We start from the raw sequence: 25,121 nt of genomic DNA, 5'->3' as shown, positions 1-25,121 counted from the left end.
TCAGATTATGCAAACAAATTATATTTAAGAAAGTTTATTCCCCAGTAAAGTCAGGACAGATTTTAATGCAATTATTTTACTGAACAGACCTATTTTACTGAACAGTCTGACAATAAACTAGATTAGTGAGACAGACCAATTGGCTCAGAAAAAAAAATAGATCATCTTATTTGCTCTTTTTTATTTGAAGAGAGCAAAGCAACTTGACATTTAAAGTTTGTTGTTTTGTTTTTTTTCCAAATTGGGTGACATCTCACTAATAAATGATCTCAATAACAAGAGCATATACAGTTAAGCAGATAATTAGGATCCAGCCCATTTAATTTATATAAGAAGACTGTAAAGCACTAGTCATTTGTCTTCATACAGATTTCTATAAACAAAATATACAGAATTATATACATTATATAGTAAATATTTCTAACATTTCTTATGGAAGTTCCCTGTGCAAAAATTCTGAGATGTATATGCGTTACAAGAATAAGCAGATCACTAATATGGCTAGAGGAAATACATCATCAATTCTCATACTTCTTCCATTTAAATTGTTCAGCTATATATAAACTTTACTTTAAATTATTGTTTTTTTCTAATGAAGATTAACATTAGGTGCAACTAAATGTAGAGATCACGTGGTTTGTGGAGATTATATTTTCCATTTCTTAGTTTTATAACGTGAATCAACTTTGTAAAATTCTAAACAGCGTTAATTTAAAAGGTTTTTTAAAATTATTTGAATTGTGGAAGCATCAGCAATAAGTTAATTTCTTTGTTCACATACAGTCCTTTCTGCAGCAGTTTGCAAACTGAGGGCTGATCTGCTGAACACTTATACTCCTTTATTTATTCTGGCCCTGATTCAGGGAAGAATTGAAATATGTGCTTAAATTATCCTTATTCAAGAAGGCTGTTAAGCATATGCTTACATGCTCTTCCTGAATAGGGAGGCTCTCCTAAATCAGGGTACTGAGAAGTTCTGTTGAGCTCAATGGTTACTCATACATGCGTTTGCAGGACTAGGCTTCAAGATGACTTACAAGTAGTTTCAAGCACTACACCTGCCCTTGGATCCTCCTCATTTTCTGTGGCTTTACCATTAAATGTTCCTGTATTTTTCTGTCCCCACTCCTGTGTGGTAGACTCATGCTGACAGCAAGCCAAAATGTCTGATTGTGCAAGGGGAACAGTGAAACAACTGTCAAAATGTACAATGTAAATTGATAAAAATGGAGGAAAAACTCTTTGTTTTTAGTTACAGCAATATGAGTTGCTGCTTGTAACACCAGTAGGTACAAAAATTCCATGCAGCAGTGTTAATTTTAATCTTATTTTAAATCTTAATAAGCTGTACCCTCTGCATAGTAACAACCTGAATGGCAGAATTTACTCCCTACCTCCTCATTTCTACTTAATCATGTGAATTTCTTTATTCAAATATCCTACAAAATATTCTGAAAATAGAGACAATGTGAATCGAGGTTCTGAACAGGCTAATTCTTTATATCTGATCAAGTGTCTACACACAATACTTTAAAAAGCACTATCAAATAAAAATCCAAACATTTTAAACAGCATTGGAATAGAAGGAGGCAACCAACTGTAAGAGAGAGAAATATGATCCTGATATAAAAAGATGTTGCTGTAACACTGACTGCTTCCATCTCCCCACTTCACTTCTCATAATTCCCAATTCCAGGTGGAAAGGAAGTCCTTAGTATCCCTTACAAATGGAGTTGTAAGTATTGGCACATTTCTGTTCCCACCCCAACCATCATCACTCTGAGCATCATTGCTCTGACATAAGACTAGATTGGAATACGTTCTGAATAACTAAACAAATATACTAACTGAAAAAGGAATTGCTATTAAACGTTCTCTGCCTCCCACCTTTACACCCAATACTCTAAGCCACTGGTCCCGAAACTGTGGACTAGAGGGCTAGATGATATCAGGGCAGAACTGGGCTGGGGGCAGAGTGAGGAATGATCATGGGGGAGTGCAGCAGGGCCTGGGCCAGCCCCCACAGTGGGCAGAGGGAGGGAGCGCCACCCAGCCCCGCTCCGCCCCTAGCCACAGTTCCACTCCACCGCCTGCTCTGCTCCCAGCCCAGTTCTGGCCCCAGCTGCAGCTCCGCTCCATCCCCAGCTCCACTCTGCTCCCAGCCTCAGCCACAGCTCCACTCCCAGCCTGGCCCCAACCCAGCTCCACTCCACTCCCATCCCCAGTTCTGCCCCCAGCTTGGTCTTCAGCCCAAGCTCCTCTGCTGAGCCAATTGTGCAGTAAAGGAGTAGGGGTGTGGAAAGATTCCATTACTGGTAAGGGGTGCCGTGACAGGAAAAGTTTGGGCACTACTGCTCTAAGATAAGTGTATTGCTCAGAATTCCCACCAGGTCAGTAATGGATTGTGAATCTACCTTTCGTACACGCTGATCCAGAATAGGGCCAACAGAGCACCTCATTCACAGTTTAACTTCTGCTTAGGGAGCTTAGATAGTCTCAGTCCAGATATAAGGATGAAAATGGTTAAAGGCTTGAGGAGAAACTGAAAAGAATGTTTAGAGAGATGATGAATAAGAGGAAACATACAAAATGTCCCTATTTAGCTTCTCGCATAATGCAAGAACAAAAGGAATCAGAAATTGAAAGGCAGCAGTTAAAATGGATAAAAGAAAACACCTTTTCTCCTAAAAAAATGTTAATAATTAACCTACAGAACTCACTGGTCCAAAGCACCATTGAATGTAGAAGCTCAGAAAGATTAGAAAAAGGAGACCTAGATAAGCAAACATCCACGATTACATTAGATAGGTTGCATAATTCAAGAAAAAATTATAACATAACTCTCATGCGTCAGGGCATGAGACAACCACTGGCAGGATGAAACATCTATTATGGCACATAATATCTTTTTTTTTACTATGGAGTGAAGTATGTTTTACTGGTAAGACCCTCCTGTGTTGCTTTTCACCCATTTTTACTGTAAAATTCCTGGCTTGTACAAAAAGCTATTATTCAGTTTTTCACTCATTTTGACCTGAATTTCAGACTGCTCAAATATATGAAAATACTGATCAAGTTAAGAAAAATCCAGTACTTTACATTAGGTAGATGTGTTTATGTTAAGGAATTAGTCTAAGTGTAAATATAAGGCTGTCTGTTAAAATAAGACAACGTACTGGAAGATACTTACAGATGTATATGTCTACATCAGGGCTTCAGTCCTTAAAAAAAATTTAAAAAGTGCCAAAACCCCCCAGACCCAGCTCTCTGTTCCCAGCTCACTAACCTGGGCATCAACTTAACCACCATCTCTTCTTTCAGAATGGGCCTGAAATCGGCCTGGAAGTTGAAGAGATGAAGGAGGCGAGCGTGCAATTTCTTCACACTACCTCCTCCACTTCTTGTGGGCATACTCCAGAAAGAAGATGGCAGCTCAGTTACCTTGGCCGCCCACATTACCAAGCTGCCATCTCTCCTTTTGGAGCAGGGACCAGGATCCAGAAGAAGTCTTATTTTTCTCAATTTGTTCCTTTTCTTTTGTCTTCCATATATTAACCCTGATATTTACCCAGAAAACTGTGACGTTAATTTTCTTGCACTAATTTTCACCTTTTTTAAGTTTGTATATTTCTTGGGAAATTAAAAAAAAATAAAAACAAAAATGTAGGGTCTTGGTTACTGGTCACTCTCAGGGACAGGTTTCTGCTCTAGATATCAATGGTCTAATCGGGTATAGTAATTCCTGTATTCTTACCTTCCTATAAATGCACATTATTTATGTCACACAGTTAATAAGGTTTTTTTTTAAGTTGATAATTAACAAGTGCTTTATATTATTATCTTCTTTATGTTACATATACTGCCATCTTGCCCTTAGTAACAGCTAATTCAACATCACCACTATTTATACTGTAATGCTTAGAGGGCCCAATCAATCATGGGTCAAGACATCATTGTACTGCGCACTGTACAAACACAAAACAAAAAGCCAGCCCCTGCCTGAAATGTTGTTTTAACTATTACATACATACTTTAGCAGTTGCCTGATTTTGTAAAACATTAGGCTTATATATAAGTTCTGAAAAGTTAAAGTGAGTGTTGGTAAACAGTAGGAACTAACTATGATAAATCATTACAGTGAAATGTAGCCATATAAATTTCACTGTGAAACTTACTTTGTGGACTTCACTAAGTGGCAAAAAAGACACTTCTTTTCAATTGCGTAACCTCGACGATTTTAGCTTAACATAAATGGAAAATCCATTAACACTCATGGGGACACAGCTTAACACCTTTATAATCACACTAGCTGCTTGTGTCATAACCTAGGGCTTGTCTACATTTAAAATGCTGCATCAGCTTCTCCTGTAGGCATCGGTAATCCTGAAAGAAAAATTCTCCCATCGACCTAGTGCTGTCTACACTGGGGGTTAGGTCAGTTTAGCTGCATCATTCAAGAGTGTGTTTTTTTCACATCCCTGAGCAATGTAGTTATAACTACCTAATTTCCTAGTGTAGACCAGGTTCTAGGTTCCATGCTACACACGTGGTAAGGGAGGTTTTCAATAATTTTTCAAACTGAGCTTAATGAATGGTGGGGGGGTCGAACTGTAGGGAATGGGAAAGGTAGAGGTCTGAAGGTCATGAAGTACATTATTTATGATTTGTCAATAGTTTCATAATTATATCTAATTAAGTGGGAAGTAGCTCCACTTCAACATCTAAATACATATTAAATGTAATAAACTAATTATCATGACCAGATATTTTTTCTCCCTCATGCATGGTCACTCTTCAAAGGAGTGTTAGAATAGGTTAACATGAATTAAAAAAAGAAAAGATAGACAGTAGGAGTTGATTCTCTTTGTTCCAAGGACAATTCTTTTTTTAAGATGTACAGCAGCGCTATGTCCACAGAAACCATTATTCACATAATAAAATCAACAAAATCATCACAAGATAGGCAAGACATCTGGTGAATCAACTTTAAAAATGTATGGAGAAGGAAATATATGCTTTGTATCTGTTTGCCACAACAGGTTCACAGATTCAGCTTAAAACTGTCTCCATTTCACAGGATTTTCTTCAAGGTTTATCCAACAGGACAGAAGTTAAAGATCAAATCACTGAGGCCAAGAATTGAGTCGACATGCATCAGAAATTACAATCTGTATTGAAAGGGCTCTGAGATAAAGTTGAAGATTAGCAAAATCAGAGTAGGAGGAATAACTACTGAATTACCAGCATCTCCAAAAGCATGGAAAAGGGAAACAATTAAGTCTTAAAACTAAGAGATTACAGAATGGTGAAATTGGCCATGTGGCGTGAGATACTGAATGCATTACCGAGCACAGTCTCTTAAACTCACATAAAAGTAACATTCAAGGTCAACAGTGACAAACTTTCTTTGATTCTACATGAAGAGGAATAACTGTGAAAAATACAGAATGTGAGAGAGACAGACTTTGGGTAAATTGGAGAGGCTGTAAGATCATATTTCTGCACTTTGAAGGGCAAAGATGACATCAACTGCTTGGGGGGGGAAGGACAGGTCAGACAAGTTCTGTTTTCTTTTATACTCTGAGGGTTTGTCTACATGGTGTGGCAATACACACTACGAGGGTATGATTTCTAAAGAGTACTAATGAGTTGTGCATTAACTGATCTGTGTAGACCCTGCTGGCGTGCACTAAAAGTTGCCTAATGCACCTTAACAAACAACCAAGTATCCCAAAATGCTTTGCAAACATTAATTAAACTTAGCCTCACCCTCATGAGGCTTAGCCACATTTTTCAGATGAGGAAATTAAGGAAGAGTAAGATTAAGTGATTCGGCAGAGCATCTGTCTCAGCTTTAAACAAAAAAATCTCCCAATTTTAGTCTTGTGCCTTTGCCACAAATCCATCTTTCCCTCAGATAATCAATTTTTTCACAATGGTGTTCAGGATTTACAGCTGTAATAGTTACCAGAAGGAGCGTGGATAGAGGAATGAAAAATCTGATTCAGACGTCTCCCTGGGATTAGGAGCCATTACTCTTATGTCCTTTCATTGCTTGATTCTTTAAGCCTTGGCACATTAAAGCATTCAAAATTAGGGTCAAATTTTTAAAAAATAAGATGATTTAATTTCATTAAGATGTTTTCAAGAGCATATCAGTCAGAAATGGAACTTTCCTTCAAGTTGAAGAAACTTTTCTTCTTCCTATGCAAAGAGGCTCTTTGGTTAATTCATGTGCTCTCACATCCTGGCCTTGTCATTCCTACAGGCTGAATTGAATTAGCCTCTTTGTCCTGAATGATTCTTAAAGTTCTTCCTAACTGCTGGAACAGGAAAGGGAAGCATTCCCTGGATTGGAGCTCGAAATTTTGGCAACAGGTTCTGCAGGTCAAAAAACAATCCCAATGTGAAGATTCTGGTATGGATAAAAACTTCCAACGATCATCAGAATTCACAGCTTAACCCCATTAAAGGTTAGCTGGATAACATAGCAGTGGTATTTGTAAGCAAAGCATAATGGGACTCCAAAGCAGACTGCTTTAAGAAAAACTAGTAAAGCCATGTAATAAAACAATGGATATGGCTAGTCTGAGATGGGGCGGCGGGGTGCTATTTTGGGTATATCTTTTGGGAGATGAATCATAGTTCATACACAACCTAAGGGTCACAGACACCAAACTGCCCCAAACCTGACAGGTGAGAGACTAAAGGACTGTATTCTAGAAAAAAAAATTATACCTTTGACTGTATTTATGGACATTTTCTCAAGTTCTCTGTTAATCTTGTTATGCAGTATTATATTATAATGAAAAATCCAATAAAAGCCTTTAATTAGAAACATGTAGGAAAACAAATCTTGAAGGATCGGAGTATGGTGGAGAATGATAAGAGAATACAGTAATGATTAATAGTAGCTCTGCTTTCAAGGAAGTGACCTCAAGGTTTTTTTCTTTGCCAGTAAAAAAAAAACACAAAAACCAAAATGTCTGTTTATTAAAAACATCCAATAATGGTTTTTTTTTTGTTAGTTTGTTTTTGGTGGTGGTCAGGGGTGGAGGGGTTGAGAGCACAAGCACTGAAAAGTATACTACTAGAAAGCACAGTCTAAAGCATGTTAAAGCATAAATAAAATTGTGCAAAATGGAACATATACAGGTTCAAATTATAAATGATAAATATATAATGACATTACGTAATGTTTTTGAGACATACCAAAAAAATTTAAACTATTGTTTTTATCCCCTCTGCCATGGCTGTTAGAGGAATCCATTACACTAACTGTGAAAATCACATTTTTATAAACACACACAACATACACACACATGTAAAATTAATCAATTTATTATCTTTTTAATAATATAGCAAGTAATATCAAATTGATTACTTTAGCAAAGTATCCTTTAGACCTTATCTCAAGTACCAAAATATCACTACTTCTTCTATTACCAAGTATGGTGAAGAACCAAGTTAAAATAATCTGTACAATGCAACATCGACTATTTCTCACTTTAAAAAAATTAAAATATACCCAAGTGTATAAAATAAACCTGAGTGACACCCCTTGACACTGAAGACCTCTGTCTCCCCTCAAGACAGGAAATAGAAAAGGTGTAATCTTCTTCTATATTGTCTCAGAGAAACCACCGTTAGGCCAGAGAACATATGTCAAAATATAAAAATTTCTGGCTGTTACCTACTTGTGGTGAATTTTACTTTATTTGACTAGGCAACCTACAGTTTAGGGAAAGCTTGATCTACCATTCTTTGAAGTACACGGTTACTAGCATTATTATTTTAGGTACTTCCTCAGAAGTCAAGTAAATCACATTTTTGAGACAAAAAATAATAATCGGAGAAAACAGTTTTTACAACCATATTAGAATGTCATAGGTTGTCATTATTTAAATACAGGGATAATTCATCGTACTCTAAAGGTCCCAATTTTACAGATACTAAGCTAAATAATTATGAATATGACCTATACAATGACAATTAAGTTGTCATTTACCGTGTTTCTGATTGGAATCTTCTTTGGTTCTGGTGGCACATCCTGTGGAACAAATTTCACTGGTTCTTTAATCTGCCTCCTTGATCTCTTGGTCCCATCTGGTAAGGTTTCCATGGCAATATCTGCTTCCATGTCACTGCTGCCTGCCTGGTCACACTCTGAGCACTGCCTGGAAGAGAAAGATTTTATATGGACAACAGCAACCACAAAGCAGAAATAAAGTATTTTGGTAAAAATACAACACAAAAACAAAACAATTCCACAAAAATATTAGGTAATTTTCTCAAAATAACCAATATTCAAATAGCTGCTCTTGCCGGATACATGGCCTATTTTATTTATTTATTCATGTCATTTAAGTTATTTGGGATCTAAGACTCATTGGAAGCACTCTCATATTTAGGAAAGATATTTTTACTACTATTTCACCATTTTTTAATCTGACCCCTATTGATCTTGAATCTATTCATTATTGTAGCTGCTGCAGCCTCTAATCTCTGCCAATGACACACTGTGCGGAATTCGCTCTCTGTAGGTAGCTTTTTACTGACAGACTAGCAAGAAGGGTTTCCTCTGACAATCAACAGATCATTTTAAAGATGGTGGACAATTCAATTCACACTAGATACATTTTTTTAAAGTCTAGAAGATATTAAAAGACAAATGAAGATGTATAGCCTGTAAAGTGCATATTAACAATTTTTTTAATTTTCAAATGAAAAACCCCATGTTGTATTTCCAAAACATTATAAATTTGTGGTCAGAACTTCAAAAGTAAGCAATTGCTAATGTATGCTATTAACAAGCTTCATGAAAGAAATTAACAAAAAGTGAAGTCATCTTCATATGTTCTCATATGCAGAACAAAATAATATAAGTCATACCAAGATGTTAGGTCATAAATGCAGATGTTAACCTAACATATGGGACTCAAATTTCAGGTCTACCTGTTAATATCAGTGACGTCAAATTAATTTTGAAGTCCCTTTTAGATTATACTAAAATACACTGTTCAATACATTTTACTGCAAATCTTACCTAAATCCTACCAGGAGCAGCAATTTTTACATTTCCCAAAAACTGTATTTTAAATATTGGTTAATGAAATTATTATAAATTTCCTGGAATAGTATGCCAATTATTAAATAACAAAATTTAAATTTTAAATTAACATACAAACTTTTATAATAATTTAAATGAAGTTGCAGAACTTGTTTCAGCAAGAAATAAAAATGTGTACTTTGTTATTCATCTAGAAATATATTTTTATATGGTCTGAAGATAAGGAGGTGTGCTAACTTGCTGCCTATAAAAAACTGAATTTTTGCAATGCAATTCCAGATTATAAAAAGTCAAATGAAATTTTCATTAAAAAAATTAAATATTAAAATCAAATGTTTAAAAACAAAATTTAACTATGGCATATTTACTGTAAATGATCTGGATGCTTTTTTTATCATAAGGAAAGGAAATGTTTACAAAGTTGAGCCTAAAATAGGATTAACAAAAACAGCTATGCTGCTATGAATTTCAATGCAAACAAAGGCATTATTAACTAATGTAAGGAACTGAAAAACATCAGTGCTATTCTGTTTTGAAAAGAGAATGCTGAACAATAATATATTTAATTCAAATACCAGTGCTTTTTTAAGTCAACAAAGCTGAATTACAGTAGATATGCCACACATTGTATTAAGACTCACAATGTAAAGAGACTCGCAATACTCTTACTAAAACATACTATTGACAAAAGGTTGCTGTTTAATTTGTGATTTACAACAGTTCCCGTAGTTGGCGCAGAAGAACAGGAGCAGCTGCTGCAATATAAAGCAAACTGCTCTGATATAAAGCAAACACATGTTTTTGTCGGCTTGGCTTATGTGTTTTCCAAAACTGGAAACATCCTGAGCGTTAGTCTCAAATCATTTCTGGTCACACCAGAAGACACTCCAACAGATAGCACTGTCTACTTATTAGAGCATAGGTTTATGAGTCAGAAAAAATGTGATCTAATCCTACTTGGATAAAGGCTAACTGTATGAGATAAACTGTATTTCAGTAATACATATATATTACCAAGGAGTGTAGAAGCACAGACAAAGAAGTCATTTTTATAAGACAGAGTGAAAGAATGATCCAGCAGTTAGGCACTAGCAAGGAACTCAAAAGATGTGGGTTCAATTCCTTGTTCCATCATAGATTTCTTATATGACCTTTATTCTTGCTGGGTTTCAGTGCCCCATTTGTAAAATGGTAATATTACTATTTCTCTTCCTCACAGGGGCACTGTGGGGATAAATACACTAAAGATTGTCAGGCACTCAGATGCTATGGTAACAAGGGCCAAAAAGTACCTTAGATAGATTTAAAAGAGATCAATTACCAAAAAAAAAAAAAAAAAAGAGTCTTTTAACTTTTATATCAGTCAAGAACACCAAAGAGAACCTCTTGTAGTTGAGATTTTACATAAGTAACTTACCAAAAATTTACAGAGAACGTCTGAGCTAACTCTAGAATTGGTGGCACAACTGCGACTGCAGTCAGAACTAGGAAAAATGCAAGTCACTCAACAAAAAAGTAGTGAAAGCATGGTCTGAAAAGTATCGAAGAAAAAATTCAATGCGGGAAAATAGAAGCACAGTAAATTGACTCTTAAATGCACTTAATTCCCTTGGCAGAAACATGGCTGATAAGGCAAGGTAGAATACAGGACAGAGGTGGTAAGTCCAGACAGCGCAAGAGTGCCTGTTGAAGCAAAGAATTAAGAAGTTTGTCCAAGCAAAGGTAAATTACACTTATTTCTTTGGATTTATGATAAGGAAGCTGTTCCATACCCCTAATCACTTTGTTTGCTATTCTAATGTATCTTTTTGGATATAGAGTGAACAGAACTGAACGCAATATTCTAGATGTGGGCACTCCATGGATTTATCTAGTGGCATCATGATATTTTGTTTCTTTTTATCTATCCCTTTCCTAATGGTTCCTGACATTCTGTTAGTTTTGATTTTTTGTTTTTTGGGGGGGTGGTGTTTTTTGTTTTTGTTTTTTACTTCTGCTGCATATTTAGTAGACGTTTTCAAAGAACTACCCATGATGACTCCAAGATCTCTTTCTTGAGAGGTAACAGCTACATATGTATACGTATATGTATATATAAATATATACGTATATGTATATGTATACATTTGATTATTTTTTCCAACGTGCATTATTTTTCATCAACACTGACTTTTGTCCACCATTTCATTGACCAGTCACCCAGTTTTGGGAGATCCATTTGTTACTCTTCGCATTCAGCTTTGGATCTAACTTAAGTAATTTTGTATCATTTGCAAACTTTGCGACCTCACTCTTTACCCCTTTTTCCAGATCATTTATGAACATGTTTAATAGCACTGGTCCTAGTACAAATTCCTGGGAGGACCCCACTATTTATCTTTCTCTATTGTGAATGCTGACCATTTATTCCTACACTTTGTTTTCTATCTTTTAACCAATTACTGTTCAATGAGAGGACCTTCCCTCTTGTCCCATGACTGCTTACTGTACTTAAAAGCCTTTGGTCATGGACCTTGTCAAACACTTTCTGAAAGTCCAAGTATACTGTATATCCACCTGATCACTCTTGTTGTCGTGCTTGCTGAAACTTCAAAGAATTCTAGTAGATTGGTGAGGCATGTGTTCCCTTTACAAAAGCCATATTGACTCCTCCAACATATTGTGCTCATCTATTTGTCTGATAATTCTGTTCTTTATTATAGTTTCAACCAATTTGCCTGATACTGAAGTTAAGCTTCCCAGCCTGTAATTGCCAAGATTACCCTAGGAGCCTTCTTTAAAAATCAGCATTACACTAGTTAACTGCCAATCATCTGGTGGTAGACGATTTAAGCAATAGGTTATATACTACAGTTCGTAGTTCTGCAATTTCATATCTGAGTTCCTTCAGAACTCTGGAGTGAATACCATCTGGTCCTGGTGACTTATTACTGTTTAATTTATCAATCTGTTCCAAAACCTCCTCAACTGACCCCTCAATCTGGGACAGTTCCTCTGGTTTGTCACCTAAAAAAAAAAAATAATGGATAAGGTGTGGGAATCTCCCTCACATCCTCTGCAGTGAAGATGAATGCAAAATAATTCATTTAGCTTCTCTACAACAGCTTTGTCTTCCCTGGGTGCTCCTTTAGTTCCTTGATTGTCCAGTAGCCCCCATGATTGTTTGGCAGGCTTCCTGCTTCTCATTTAATTGAAAACAATTTTGCTGTTGTTTTTTGTCTATTTTATTAACTGTGCTTTAAAATCTTCTTTGGCATACCTAATTATACTTTTATACTTGACCTGCCAGAGTTTATGTTCATTTCTCTTTTCCTCAGATAGATCTGACATCCTATTTTTGAAGGATGCTTTTTTACCTCTATTCGCCTCTTTAAGTCTGCTTTTTAGCCATGGTAGCATTTATTTGGTCGTCTTATTTTTTTTCTAAATATTATTACTACATTTGACTGTATGTTTTCTTTCACAGATAGCACCACTCCCTCAACAGTGTGACCTACTTTTTCTTGTATATTTTGTACCATGTGTGACAGAACCCTTTGTGACACTTCCCTACACTTTGTACCCTGTGTGGACACTGTAATAATTTTTCTACAAAGCATGTTTTGTGAGGTATCATTTAAAAACTCATAATTTGCTGGTCAGTATTGTCCTGGTAAAATATGTGTGCCAAATTGTATGCCAATTTATAAGATTCCAGTACATGGGGTTATTAACCCCACAACCCTGTCCAAACAGAAGTTGTCAATCAGGTCTGTGCTTAACAAAGAAATGTGTGCTTGCCTTAATTTGCATTTAAGCAGTAAACAGAGTCATCAAACAGGAAGGGAAGATAAACAAAGTTCAAACGGTTGAAAAAACAGAACATTCTTCCACACAGCCTCCTTGGCTCCTAGTTTTCAGCTGGAAATATTTTTCAAGAGGGAAACTGAAATTATAAAAAGGAGGGACCAACACGCCAAGGCACCCTCTCTCTCTTTCTGCCCATTGCATTCACTGCACTTGAAGAGACAAAGGAAGCAGCCATTGAACTCTGGGGAAGTCGTCCTGATCTAAAGAGTGGTCAGTAAGACTGTTGAAAGCACGTGATGAGAAAACTTTGCTTTGAAGCACCAGTAAGTTAGGCAACAGTAAACGTTTTATCTTTTTTTTTTCTTGTAACTATTTCTGCCTTTTATGCCTCATTACTTGTACTCACTTCCAATCTATATCTTTGTAGTTAATAAACTTATTTTATTGTTTTATCTAATCCAGTGTCTGGGTAACTCCATTTGGTAACAAGTTGTGTGCATATTATTCCATTACAGAAATAATAGACTGTATATATTCGTACTGTCCAGGAGAGGGTGGGGCAGTACAGGATATACATTTCTAGGGGAAAATTTGGGACAGGGTGTGTGTTGGGGTCACCGGCAGCATAACGAAGGCTAGTAAGAGCCAAGTTGTGGCAGACTGGCTGAAGCACAAATACAGACATAACTAGGAGCGACTTACATGCTGGAGGCTGTGAGCAGTCTAGGCAGGAGGATATAGCAGCAAGGCATTTTTAATGGCCCCCCGGGTCACAGGGTCTGGGGTGACACAGTCAGGGCTTTGGAGCGGAGCCCAGAGCTGGAGTGCGAAGCAACCCCGGAGCAGTGGAGCTGCAGATTTTTGCCTGGAGCTGGAGCAGAGCTGGAGCACAGCTCCAAAGCCCTGGACACAGTTACTCATTAGTCTGGATTGTACTCGACTATGTCACATCGTGTCATGTCCCACTGATTATCATTGTTCTACCAAGTTTCTGTGATGCCTATTATATCAACTTCCTCATTTAAAACAAAGAATTCAAGAAATCCATCTTAATAACAGACTTTTAATATCTGTATACAGGCCTTATAAAATTTGCTAATATTTAGTTGTCTGCCTTCATGTGATATTATTTAATGTAATTTAATTATTTTTCACTTAAGTGTTTTTCTTCAGTGCCTACCAGTACTTTATCAACTTGTATTCCATCCTCTTGACTAGGATATAGAGTATTCCCCTTTAACAACTCCTCTCATTTGATATCACAAGCCTCCTAGAAATCTTACAAAGGAAAATTAGTGAGATTTTGCAAGGCTTAAAAGAAGAAGATGTTTATATGGATGACATTTTCAGTTTATTAGAAGTAAAAGTGGTCTCTCATGCTGGACTATGTAGAGACCCTTATATGCAGAAGTGGGGAAAGAAAGATATCCACACAGAGAGCATTAACACCATCTGTGGAATCTACAGGGGACAATCAACAAAATCACTTCCACTGATGCTCATGGACAGAGACTCCAATGAAGACTAGTAGCAGATGCACAGGAAGTTGCAAGAAATCACAAAGTAGGCAGTTATGGAATAATCCACTCTCTAAAAGTATCTTCCTAGCACCCATTAGTTTGAGTCTGGCTTACACACTGATGTATGTGAGTTTATAGTCTTTCCTAAATTACTGACCTTTTGTTTTTAATCCTGTTTTATCCTAGATGTTCTTATTATCCATATAAAATGTCCAGTCTATTTATTTCAACGCTGGTACACACTTGGCCTCATAATATCTTCTGGCAATGAGTTCCAAAGACTAAAAAAAATGCACTTTGTATGAAGTACTTCCTTTTATTATTTCTAAAGCTGATGCTTTTCAATTTCACTGAATGTTTTTTTAATACAAGAAAAGGTGAAACTCCTTCTTCAGTCGGCATGGTAGGAAGCCATGGTAGGACTTGTCAGTCAGCCAGGAAAGAAATGTCTCAAAGAAGCCAGGTTGGACTTCAGGGGAAAGGGGCCTGTTGAGCATAAGTGTTTCTCCATCTCCCCCTCAAAGAACTGTTATGATTTGGTGTGAATTGGTGTGATTTAGGGAGCTCTCACTTAATCAAAATGTCCTCTACTTTTGTCCAGTTATTTGTTAATATATAGGGGAAAACGGAGCCCGGCCTATCATTCCTGATGAAGAAAGCATCCTGATTCAGGAGCATGAGGATACCTTTACTTGACAACTGAGGTAAGAGAAATGCTGTTCCTCCATACTCAAAGATCAGTTTTGTTTTTATTTAAAACACTGGAATCTCCATCCCTGGAGGTGGGGAGGAGGAGAGAGATGAAATTGAAATAAAAGAGCGTTTCAGTGCTTGGAAATTAGAGCCCATCCCCATAGCTCTACAACAACTCAGTGTTTGTTTCTTATTAGCCTTGTGCAATGGACCTGCCAGATTTCTGAAGAGATTAGACTACAGAAAGTCACAAAATTCAGCTCTATGGAATTCACCCATTCACGAAGAGAACATATTTTTGTCCACAGATAAGTGATGATAACGTTATTGAATCTTTAAAATTCTGCCATGCTACTTCACCTCAATGAACTGATTTGTCATAGATCTAACATTCTAGAAAGCTTCCTTCAATTCATATTTCTTCACTTAATTTTGTATGGCTTTATACTAAATCCCATATGAATAGTCAAAAAGTCTAGAACCATCAAATCATAGAAGATTAGGGTTGGAAGAGACCTCAAGAGGTCATCTAGTCCAACTCCCTCCTCAAAGCAGGACCAATCCCAACTAAATCATCCCAGTCAGGGCTTTGTCAAGCCAGGCCTTAAAAACCTCTACAGATGGAGATTCCACCACCTTCCTAGGTTAACTCATTCCAGTGCTTCACTACCCTCCTAGTGAAATAGTTTTTTCCTAATATCCAACCTAGACCTCCCCCACTACAACTTGAGACCACTGCTCCTTGTTCTGTCATCTGCCATCACTGAGAACAGTCTAGCTCCTTCCTCTTTGGAACCCCCCTTCAGATAGTTGAAGGCTGCTATCAAATCCCCCCTCACTCTTCTCTTCTGCAGACTAAATAAGCCCAGTTCCCTCAGCCTCTCCTCTCATGTGCCCCAGCCTCCTAATCATTTGAGTTACCCTCCGCTGGACTCTCTCCAATTTGTCCACATCCTTTCTGTAGTGGGAGGCCCAAAACTGAACAAAATACTCCAGATGTGGCCTCACCGGCGCTGAATAGAGGGGAATAAACACTTCCCTCGATCTGCTGGAAATGCTCCCACTTATGAAGCCCAATATACTGTTAGCCTTCTTGGCAAAAAAGGTACGTTGTTGATTCATAACAAATTTCTCATTCACTGTACTCCCCAGGCCCTTTTCTGCAGAACTGCCACTTAGCCAGTCGGTCCCGAACCTGTAGCAGTACATGGGATTCTTCCATCCTAAGTGCAGGACTCGGCATTTGTCCTTGTTGAACCTCATCAGATTTCTTTTGGCCCAATCCTCCAATCTGTGTAGGTCACTCTGGACCCTATCCCTACCTTCCAGCGTATCTACCTTTCCACCCAGCTTAGTGTCACCTGCGAACTCGCTGAGGGGACAATCCATCCCATCATCCAGATCATTAAGGAAGATGTTGAACAAAACCAGCCCCAGGATAGACCCCCTGGGGCACTCTGCTTGATGCCGACTGCCAACAAGACATCAAGCCATTGATCACTACCTGTTGAACCCAACAATCTAGCCAGCTTTCTATCCACCTTATAGTCCATTCATCCAATCCATACTCTGTTAACTTGCTGACAAGAATACTGGGAGACCATATCAAAAGCTTTGCTAAGAGTCAGAGTATATCACATCTACCAATTTCCCCATATCCACAGAGCCAATTATCTTGTCATAGAAGGCAATCAGGTTGGTCAGGCATGACTTGACCTTGGTGAATCCATGTTGACTGTTCCTGATCACCTTCCTCTCCTCCAAGTGCTTCAAATGGATTCCTTGTGGACCTGCTCCATGATTTTTCCAGGGACTGAGGTGAGGCTGACCGGTCTGTAATTCCTTGGATTATCCTTCTTCCCTTTTTTAAAGATGGGCACTATATTTGCCTTTTTTCAATCGTCTGGGACCTCCCCCAATTGCCACTATTTTTCAATGGCTCTGCAATCACATCAGCCAACTCCCTCAGCACTCGCAGATGCACTGCACCCAGCGCCATAGACTTGTGCATCTCCACCTTTTCTAAATAGTCCTTAACATGTTCTTTCACCATTGAGGGCTGCTCACCTCCTCCCCATACTGTGCTGCCCAGTGCAGCAGTCTGGAAGCTGACTTTGAAGACCGAGGCAAAAAAAGCATTGAATACTTCAGCTTTTTCCACATCATCTGTCACTAGGTTGCCTCTCTTATTCAATAAGGGTCCCATACTTTCCCTCACCTTCTTCTTGTTGCTAACATACCTGTAGAAACCCTTGTTACTCTTCATAACCCTTGCTAGCTGCAACTCCAGTTATGCCTTGGCCTTCCTGATTACATCCTTGCATGCTCGAACAATATTTTTAGACTCCTCCCTAGTCATCTGTCCAAGTTTCCACTTCTGGTAAGCTTCCTTTTTGTGTTTAAGCTCACTGAAGATTTCTCTGTTAAGCCAAGCTGGTTGCCTGCCATATTTGCTATTCTTTTTGCACATTGGGATGATTTGTTCCTGCGCCCTCAATAAGGCTTCTTTAAAATACAGCCAGATCTCCTGGACTCCTTTTCCCCTCATATTAGCCTCGCAGAGGATCCTGCCTATCAGTTCCCTGAGGAAGTTAAAGTCTGCTTTTCTGAAGTCTAGGATCCATATTCTGCTGCTCTCCTTTCTTCCTTTTGTCAGGATCCTGAACTCAACCATCTCACAATGACTGCTGGCGAGGTTACCACCCATTTCTACTTCCTCTACCCTTCTTCCCTGTTTGTGAGCAGCAGGTCAAGAGGAGCATGGCCCCTAGTTGGTTCCTTCAACACTTGCACCAGGAAGTTGTCCCCAACATTCTTCAAAAACTTCCTGGATTGTCTGTGCACTGCTGTATTGCTCTCCCAGCAGATGTCAGGGTAATTGAAGTCCCCCATGAGAACCAGGGCATGTGACCTGGAAACTTCTGTTAGTTGTCCAGAGAAAGTCTCGTCTACCTCATCCTCCTGGTCTGGTGGTCTATAGCAGACACTCACCATGACACCATCCTCATTGCTCTCGCCTCTAAACTTAACTCAAAGACCCTCAACAGGCTTTTCTCCAGTTTCATACTGGAGCTCTTTTACATACAGTGCAACTCTTCCATATTTTCTCCCCTGCCTGTCCTTCCTGAACAGTTTATACTCATCCATCACAGTGCTCCAGTCATCTGAGTTATCCCATCAAGTCTGTTATTCCAATCACATCATAGTTCCTTGACTGTGCCAGGACTTCCAATTCTTCCTGCTTGTTTCCCAGGCTTCTTATATTCATGTACAGGTACCTAAGATAACTAACCAACTGCCCTACTTTCTCAATATGAATCAGGAGGTCTCCCCTGTTGTACCCTCCTCCTTGTATTTCCTTCCGGTATCCCACTTCTCCACTTACCTCAGGGCTTACATCTCCATCCCCCGGTGAACCTAGTTTAAAGCCCTCCTCACTAGCTAGCAAGCCTGCCTGCCAAGATGCTCTTCCCTCTCTTCGTTAGGTGGATCCCATGTCTTCCTAGCAATCCTTCTGCCTGGAACATCCTATGGTCAAAGAATCCAAAGCCCTCTCTCCACCACCACCTGCGTAACCACGTATTTACTTCCACAATTTGACGGTCCCTACCTGGGCCTTTTCCTTCAACAGGATGGACAAGAACAAGACTTGCACCTTCAACTCCCAGAGCCACATGAGTCTGCAGTGACCCACTCATGGCCATTCTTGGTAGTATCACTGGTGCCCACTTGGAGAAGTAGGAAGGGGTAGCAGTCCTAGGGCTTGATCAGTCTCGGCAGACACTCTGTCACATCCTAAATTCTAACTCCACTTCTTGAGATTCCCATCACCACTCGTCTCCTCCTCTTGGGAGTAGTGGTCATGGAACCCCCATCCCGAGAACAATGCATCCCATGCCTTCCAGTTGATGGGGTTTCCTTCTGATCCCTTCCCTCAGATGACTCCTCCTAACCATTCTCCGCCCTAATACCTGTGCAGAGAGCCTGAAAATGTTTTTTTAACTCTATCTTCATTGGGGGGTACATAGGTTCTCCTCTTTCTTCTTCTGGTGGTCACATGCTGTCAATTTTCTTCCCCGTTCTGCACTGGCCTCTCTGATTCTTCAGCATGCTGTGCCTGCATTTCCAAATGCTGACTTCTGTCCAGAAAGTCTTCATTTTCTCTGAGGCAACACAAGGTTGATACTTGTGTCTCTAGTCCTTTAACCTTCTTTTCCAATATGGAGACCAGCTTGCACTTCATACAGGCGAAGTCGCTTCTATCCTCTGGGAAAAAGACAAACATGGCACATCCTGTGCAGGTCACAACAGCTGATTGCTCACTATTTATATTGTCTTCCTTCTAAGAGCCTCTTCAGATGTTGTATTTACTGCTCACAGAAGCCTGAAAGGCAAAAGCTCTGTGGGAACTCCTCACCAGGTGAACTCCCAGGCAAATTCCCTCTGTTCGCTTCTCTTCTGTTCACAGCTCAATCAGTTCGCAACTGGCTGCTTTGCGAAATGTACATTGTTCTTGTATACTACAATTATATACATTTTATCCAATATGACCAAGTTGTTTTATGGATTACTGAAATAACATTTTAAACAGAAGATATATTAAAAATAGCAGGGAAAAACTTTTGTTGAACTTCGCACTTAGAACAGGGGTCTTTTTCATACGGTGTCTAATAATCTTAAAAAGAGTATACCAAGGCAAAGCCAAAGATGAAAAGAATGCAGTCAATACACCTAAATTTCTCTACTATAATCTTATCCTCTAGACTATGCCTAAGCTAATTAAAAGAGAAAGCTAAATTTGTGATCATCAGTGTAGCTGAAGCGTGAAATTCACAGCAAAGACAAGTGAGCACTTTGAAATATAAAAGCATTGCTATCTACCTGACCTACTCTACCTGAATAGCATCTAAGAAGTATGATGGCTTTTAATGACCTTTTCAACTTGGTTAAAAAGCAGATCACAACTAGAGATGTCCTGTACATATACTATGGCAGCAACAACAACAACAATCAAATATAATATTTAGATTACCCATTCTGCAAAGTCAACCACAGTTTAAGAAGGCACAGAGGACTACACAGGAATGATTTAGAGTAGCAAGCCCAGACTAATGCTCAAAAGAATTAATTTTTAAAATGGTGGTTGGAACCTCTTTGAGTTTTGCATCTTTTAAAGGAAATCTCTATTTAATAATTCATTTAATATGGTCAAAATGGCATTTTAACTGAGGGGTAAAAACCTCACCAACAAGAAACACTAAATTACTGAAGACCTAGTGTTTATTTTCGAAAAAAATTCAGAAAGAACTATATACGAAGGGTAAGGAAACATTGAAACTCAATTTTCATCAAGTGAACTATTAAAAAAACCTTACTTTTAGAAATGGTTATTTTCATATTCCACTTTGATACATTAGGGATCATTGCTAGGAGTTTCTAAGCCAAGGGTTGGCAACTTTTCAGAAGTGGTGTGCCAAATCTTCATTTATTCACTCTAATTTAAGGTTTTGCATGCTAGTAATACATTTGAACATTTTTAGAAGGTCTCTTTCTATAAGTCTAGCATATACAACTAAACTATTGTTGTATGTAAAGTAAATAAGGTTTCTAAAATGTTTAAGAAGCTTCATTTAAAATTAAATTAAAATGCAAAGCCCCCCCCCCCACCCCCGGACTGGTGGCCAGGACCCAGGCAGTGTGAGTGCCACTGAAAATCAGCTTGCGTGCAGCCTTTGGCATGCGTGCCATAGGTTGCTTACCCCTGTTCTAAGACCTTCCTTGAGTAAGTTGTTACACTAGCCTTTTTGCTAGCGAGATGAGTAAAGACCATTTTCTCATAATTAGATTTTCAAAACATTTTACAACAACATGTAGAATGCTTACAAACACATACACAGTAATTTTATGTTGCATCAGTTGACTCTGGCTCACAGGACTCAGGCTGCAGGGTTAAAATACTAGCACAGACATTCAGCATGGGCTGGAGCCCAGCCTCCAAAGCCCACCTCGCTTGCTGGCTTTCAGAGCCTGGCCTCCAGCCTGCGCAGAAACAGCTACACTGCTATACACAAGCCCCACGAGCCTGAGTCAATTGACCCTTGCTCTCAGACTCAGCGCTATTACAGGTTTTTCTTTGCAGTGTAGATATACCCATAGGGGCTAAGCGATGTGTGTTTGGAGGCATCATCCGTGTACATATATAGTTATAATAAAACATCACTGAAGAAAATAGAAATCCATTTATTTTCTCATCAAAACATCATTCTGAGTCTTTTGACGTTATTATTACAACACTAATTTTTCAAAATACTTTTCCCTATATTTATTCTAAAGATATGAAATTATTCTTTTTTGCTTCCTCCACTGAAATATTCCTACATTTCAAATTAAACTGACCTAAAAAACTGTACATATTGAATAGAGGTTACTCCATAATTTAGAAAAGATGTCAAAGACTATGACCAGGTGATGAAACGTTATCAATGACTAGATTTAATTAATTTGAGAAATAATTTTTCCCACAAATTCAACTAGAAGTTCCAATGCACATTGCCCAATACAAGTACTTAAATTGCACTTTAAATTAAGTTTGTAATCTAATCACACTTATTTGTATTTTAACAGAGAATTATTTAGCTTGAATTATCTATTAAATATACACATTTCAGATTAACAATCAAGAACTGTCTTCAATGATCATGAGTTTAGCAAATCTCTATAAATAAAATTCACATTTCAGAGATGTGGACTATAGTGCCTCGCTTGACAAGTTGAGTGAAATGTCAATATTGTAAATGAGCATAACCCAATTCCCCTACCCCTTCCATGAAAACATAAGTGATGAAAGTGAAGTCAGAATAAAGACAGATCTTAACCACATAACTTAATTTTTAACAGTAATAATGACTAGAGAAAGAAACCTGAAATCAAGATAGTCTAGTTTAAGCAGTATTTGGCAGTGCCTAAATACTCAACATTTACAATCCTTTTCACATTTAAGTTTTACTTGGAGTGCATGGAAATGACAGAAGATAACTAACAATATTCTTACTTACCAATAACTGTTTTTAGTCTTCCTTGGCATTCTTGTAAGAGGAGGGTCCAGACAGCCGAGATGATAATGTAGTTTACAGGTATCACACAGTAAGAGGAGGTGCTGATCATGGTTCTTCTTACAAATTCCACAGCTTTGAATAAATGCAGCCAAAAAAAGCATTACAACTACATTTGAGATGACAAAGCATATACTATACAGTACCATATTTCTTAGTGACAATACAAAGTGCAAGTATGCAAATATATGTTAATGACATCATATAGTTTTCACAGTATTTGTTTAAACTTAACTATGTGATTACTTGTGAAAATGTTTATGACTAAGCATCTTTTAAAACTAGGTGATATCTCATCGTCTAACATTTTCCTTAAATTTCATATTCGAGTACTGTAGAACTGCAGTCATATATGCGTGCGGGGGGGGGGGGGGAGATCACCATGTTGGGACAAAGAATAGCATTCGCTAGATAAGTAGAATATTATTACTACTATTAATCATTTATCGATTTCAATAACACTGAAAGACAGGACTGCAGCCTCATCATGCTGGATAATGTACAAACACAAAATAATTCAGAGTTCACTTTTTAAATTGAGCTACTGTACCAATATTGGCATTCTAGTTTAATAGTCTCAAAAAGATTAATTTTGTACTTATTAATCACAGAAAGAAAGAAAGAAAGAAAGAAGAAAGAAAGAAAGAAAGAAAGAAAGAAAGAAAGAAAGAAAAGTAAAAACAAATCTGTTCAAAAGCAGCTTGCTGACCCATTAACTGGAAGAGTATATATCCTCAAATGGCAAGTATGTTTAACACTATACTGCTGAATACATAATATTTTTCATACCAAAATCCTCACAACAGTATAGACTACCAAATTCAAAAGACAATAGCGTGGATTTAAAATTTCTGCATTACAGATGCAACCGATTCCGATATTTCAGATGTAGAAGCCATTTTCTTTTAAAGTACTGCTGTCTATTAAAAGAGAAAGCCCTGCCAATGTGTGCGCCAAAATAAAGAAATGACTCAGCTTCTTAGCTTGGAGATAAACATACCTCTAATGGCAGCAAATAGTAAGAAAGATGTGGGGGAGGCATTTTCTTCAATTTTTGTGTAAATAAACACTATAATTATATATATTTATCAACATTCTCCATACTATATCATGCCTAGTCTACCAAGACTGCATTACTTGCCTATAAAGTACTGCTGGAAGCGTGGACGTCTTTTGTGTTCCTCCTTCCTTTTTACTTGGTTTCCTCTCCTTGGGTGCTCGTAAAATTGCTGGTATGTTCAATTTCTATTGGATTTGAAGAAATGCAGTTTATATATAAGTTTTTTGGGGAAGAATCTAAGTATACCATTCCCATTTACTACTCCACAGCCAGTTAAATTTGGTCAAACTCAGGATACTACTATCATGAGGGGAAAACTGCTTTCTAAACTACTTCATAGGAAAGAGCAACTACAGTATTTATTTTGTCTCAAAAGAAATTTTGTTTTTCACAGAATTAGTGTCACATTTTTCAGTGTAAAACTAAAACAAAAAAATGCAAACACTAAAGTCCTGGCTTTTAACTTTTCCCCCGAACCTTTGAGAGAGAAAGAAAGAAAGAAAACCCATTACACTTGACAAAAGAATATTGAGGCAGTTTATTTTCCTCAGCCTCCCTGTTATACTGGTGCTCCATAGGTTAATTAGAAAAATTATCTTATTGGACCAAACTCTCCACAAAGCAGACAAGATTCTCTTCGGGTTTCTACTAATCTGCAGTACGCAAGCTTCTCAGACAGCAACCATCTATCAAAGTCATTTCTTGGCAGCCCTGTGGGCCTGCATCTGTTCAACCAACTGGAAAAAAGTGTCATGCAAGCTGTGTAAATGAATTTTACTTCTACTTACTTACTTTTTATTTATTTATTTATTAATGTTTGCACTGGGAAATACATTTGTCAACTTTTTTTAAAACTATTTTTAAAAGGTGAAATCTTGTTCCAGACCCACCAAGCTCTCTAACAAAGCGAGATTTTTGTATAAGACAAGTAGGTGAAAAAAAATGCAGCCAGCTTGATTAAACCACAAGCATTACTGCAGACATCATGGGTAAATTTCATTTTAAGTACAGTAATACAAACACAGAAGTACCAAAGGCCATCACAAAAATTTCTGACAGAGGACCTAATTAGGTGATGTCTTTTTATTCTCATCCTCTTAAAATACTGTCTCATTACAATATGTATTCTGCACAATTCCCAAAAGCACCTTTATAATTAGTATGGCATGTCAATGTTCAATACATTACATCTTGAAAAAGACTGCTGTCTTCCTTGTGTGCCTGCCAGGTATGAGCTTTTTAGGGGGGTATGGGAGATATTACATAGAAGATCAATGAAATGACTCACTATTTCAGAAACACAGCCATCCACATACTGACAGATACAGCTTTCAGTGTGAAAAAGAACACATGTACTGAACAAGTGTTCTCAATCTTCTTTAAAAACATGACTAGAAATAGTTTCATGTTCCCTTCTGATGGATAAATGACACATTGCCATATTACATATATGGGGTTTCATCTGTTCACCTTTTCTCTTAATGAATTTATGAGCACACTGAAGCATGAAATGTACCTCCTTCTTTGCAATGGACAACATGGTCACTGGTAGCATCAAGAAATAATCACACGTTCCCATATCACTGATATAATATACTCACTATTTCTAAGAAAGGTTACATCTTTTTAGCTGCATAATTTAAAAAACGTTGAAAATGATATGTGGTTTTAGGGATGTACAGTTTATAAAATGGTCATAAACAGTCAATACAAACCCAAGGAACCATTCTACCGTATTTGAAACCTGCAACTGCTAAAGAAAAAGTGGAGGGGAATACGGTGGGATTAACTCATGCTTCAGGTTTAGCTTTATCACAAATGACAGGTCAATCAGTTACAGCAAATGAAAGAATTTTGCAAGCAAGATAGCTATTATA

At 37.7% G+C, this 25,121-nt stretch overlaps 1 protein-coding gene across 8 annotated transcripts in view; it reads right to left on the bottom strand.

Moving 5' to 3' along the window:
- Window positions 1-25,121, bottom strand: part of PHF14 (PHD finger protein 14) — a 281,202-nt gene that overhangs the window by 176,730 nt on the left and 79,351 nt on the right. For all 8 annotated transcript variants that reach the window (XR_007772412.1, XM_050938592.1, XM_050938594.1 and 5 more), the window contains 3 exons: window positions 23,326-23,429; window positions 22,128-22,259; window positions 8,009-8,177 (listed from right to left, as the gene is read on the bottom strand). Coding sequence is in view for 7 of the 8 variants with exons in the window: in XM_050938592.1 (XP_050794549.1) it covers window positions 8,009-8,177; window positions 22,128-22,259; window positions 23,326-23,429 (405 nt within the window). In the remaining variant the exon portion in view is untranslated. The remainder of the gene's footprint in view (window positions 1-8,008; window positions 8,178-22,127; window positions 22,260-23,325; window positions 23,430-25,121) is intronic.

The sequence above is a fragment of the Gopherus flavomarginatus genome, chromosome 2 (assembly GCF_025201925.1).
Source record: "Gopherus flavomarginatus isolate rGopFla2 chromosome 2, rGopFla2.mat.asm, whole genome shotgun sequence".
In the NCBI taxonomy this organism is placed as follows: domain Eukaryota; kingdom Metazoa; phylum Chordata; order Testudines; family Testudinidae; genus Gopherus; species Gopherus flavomarginatus.
This window is presented reverse-complemented; position numbering and strand designations above follow the sequence as displayed.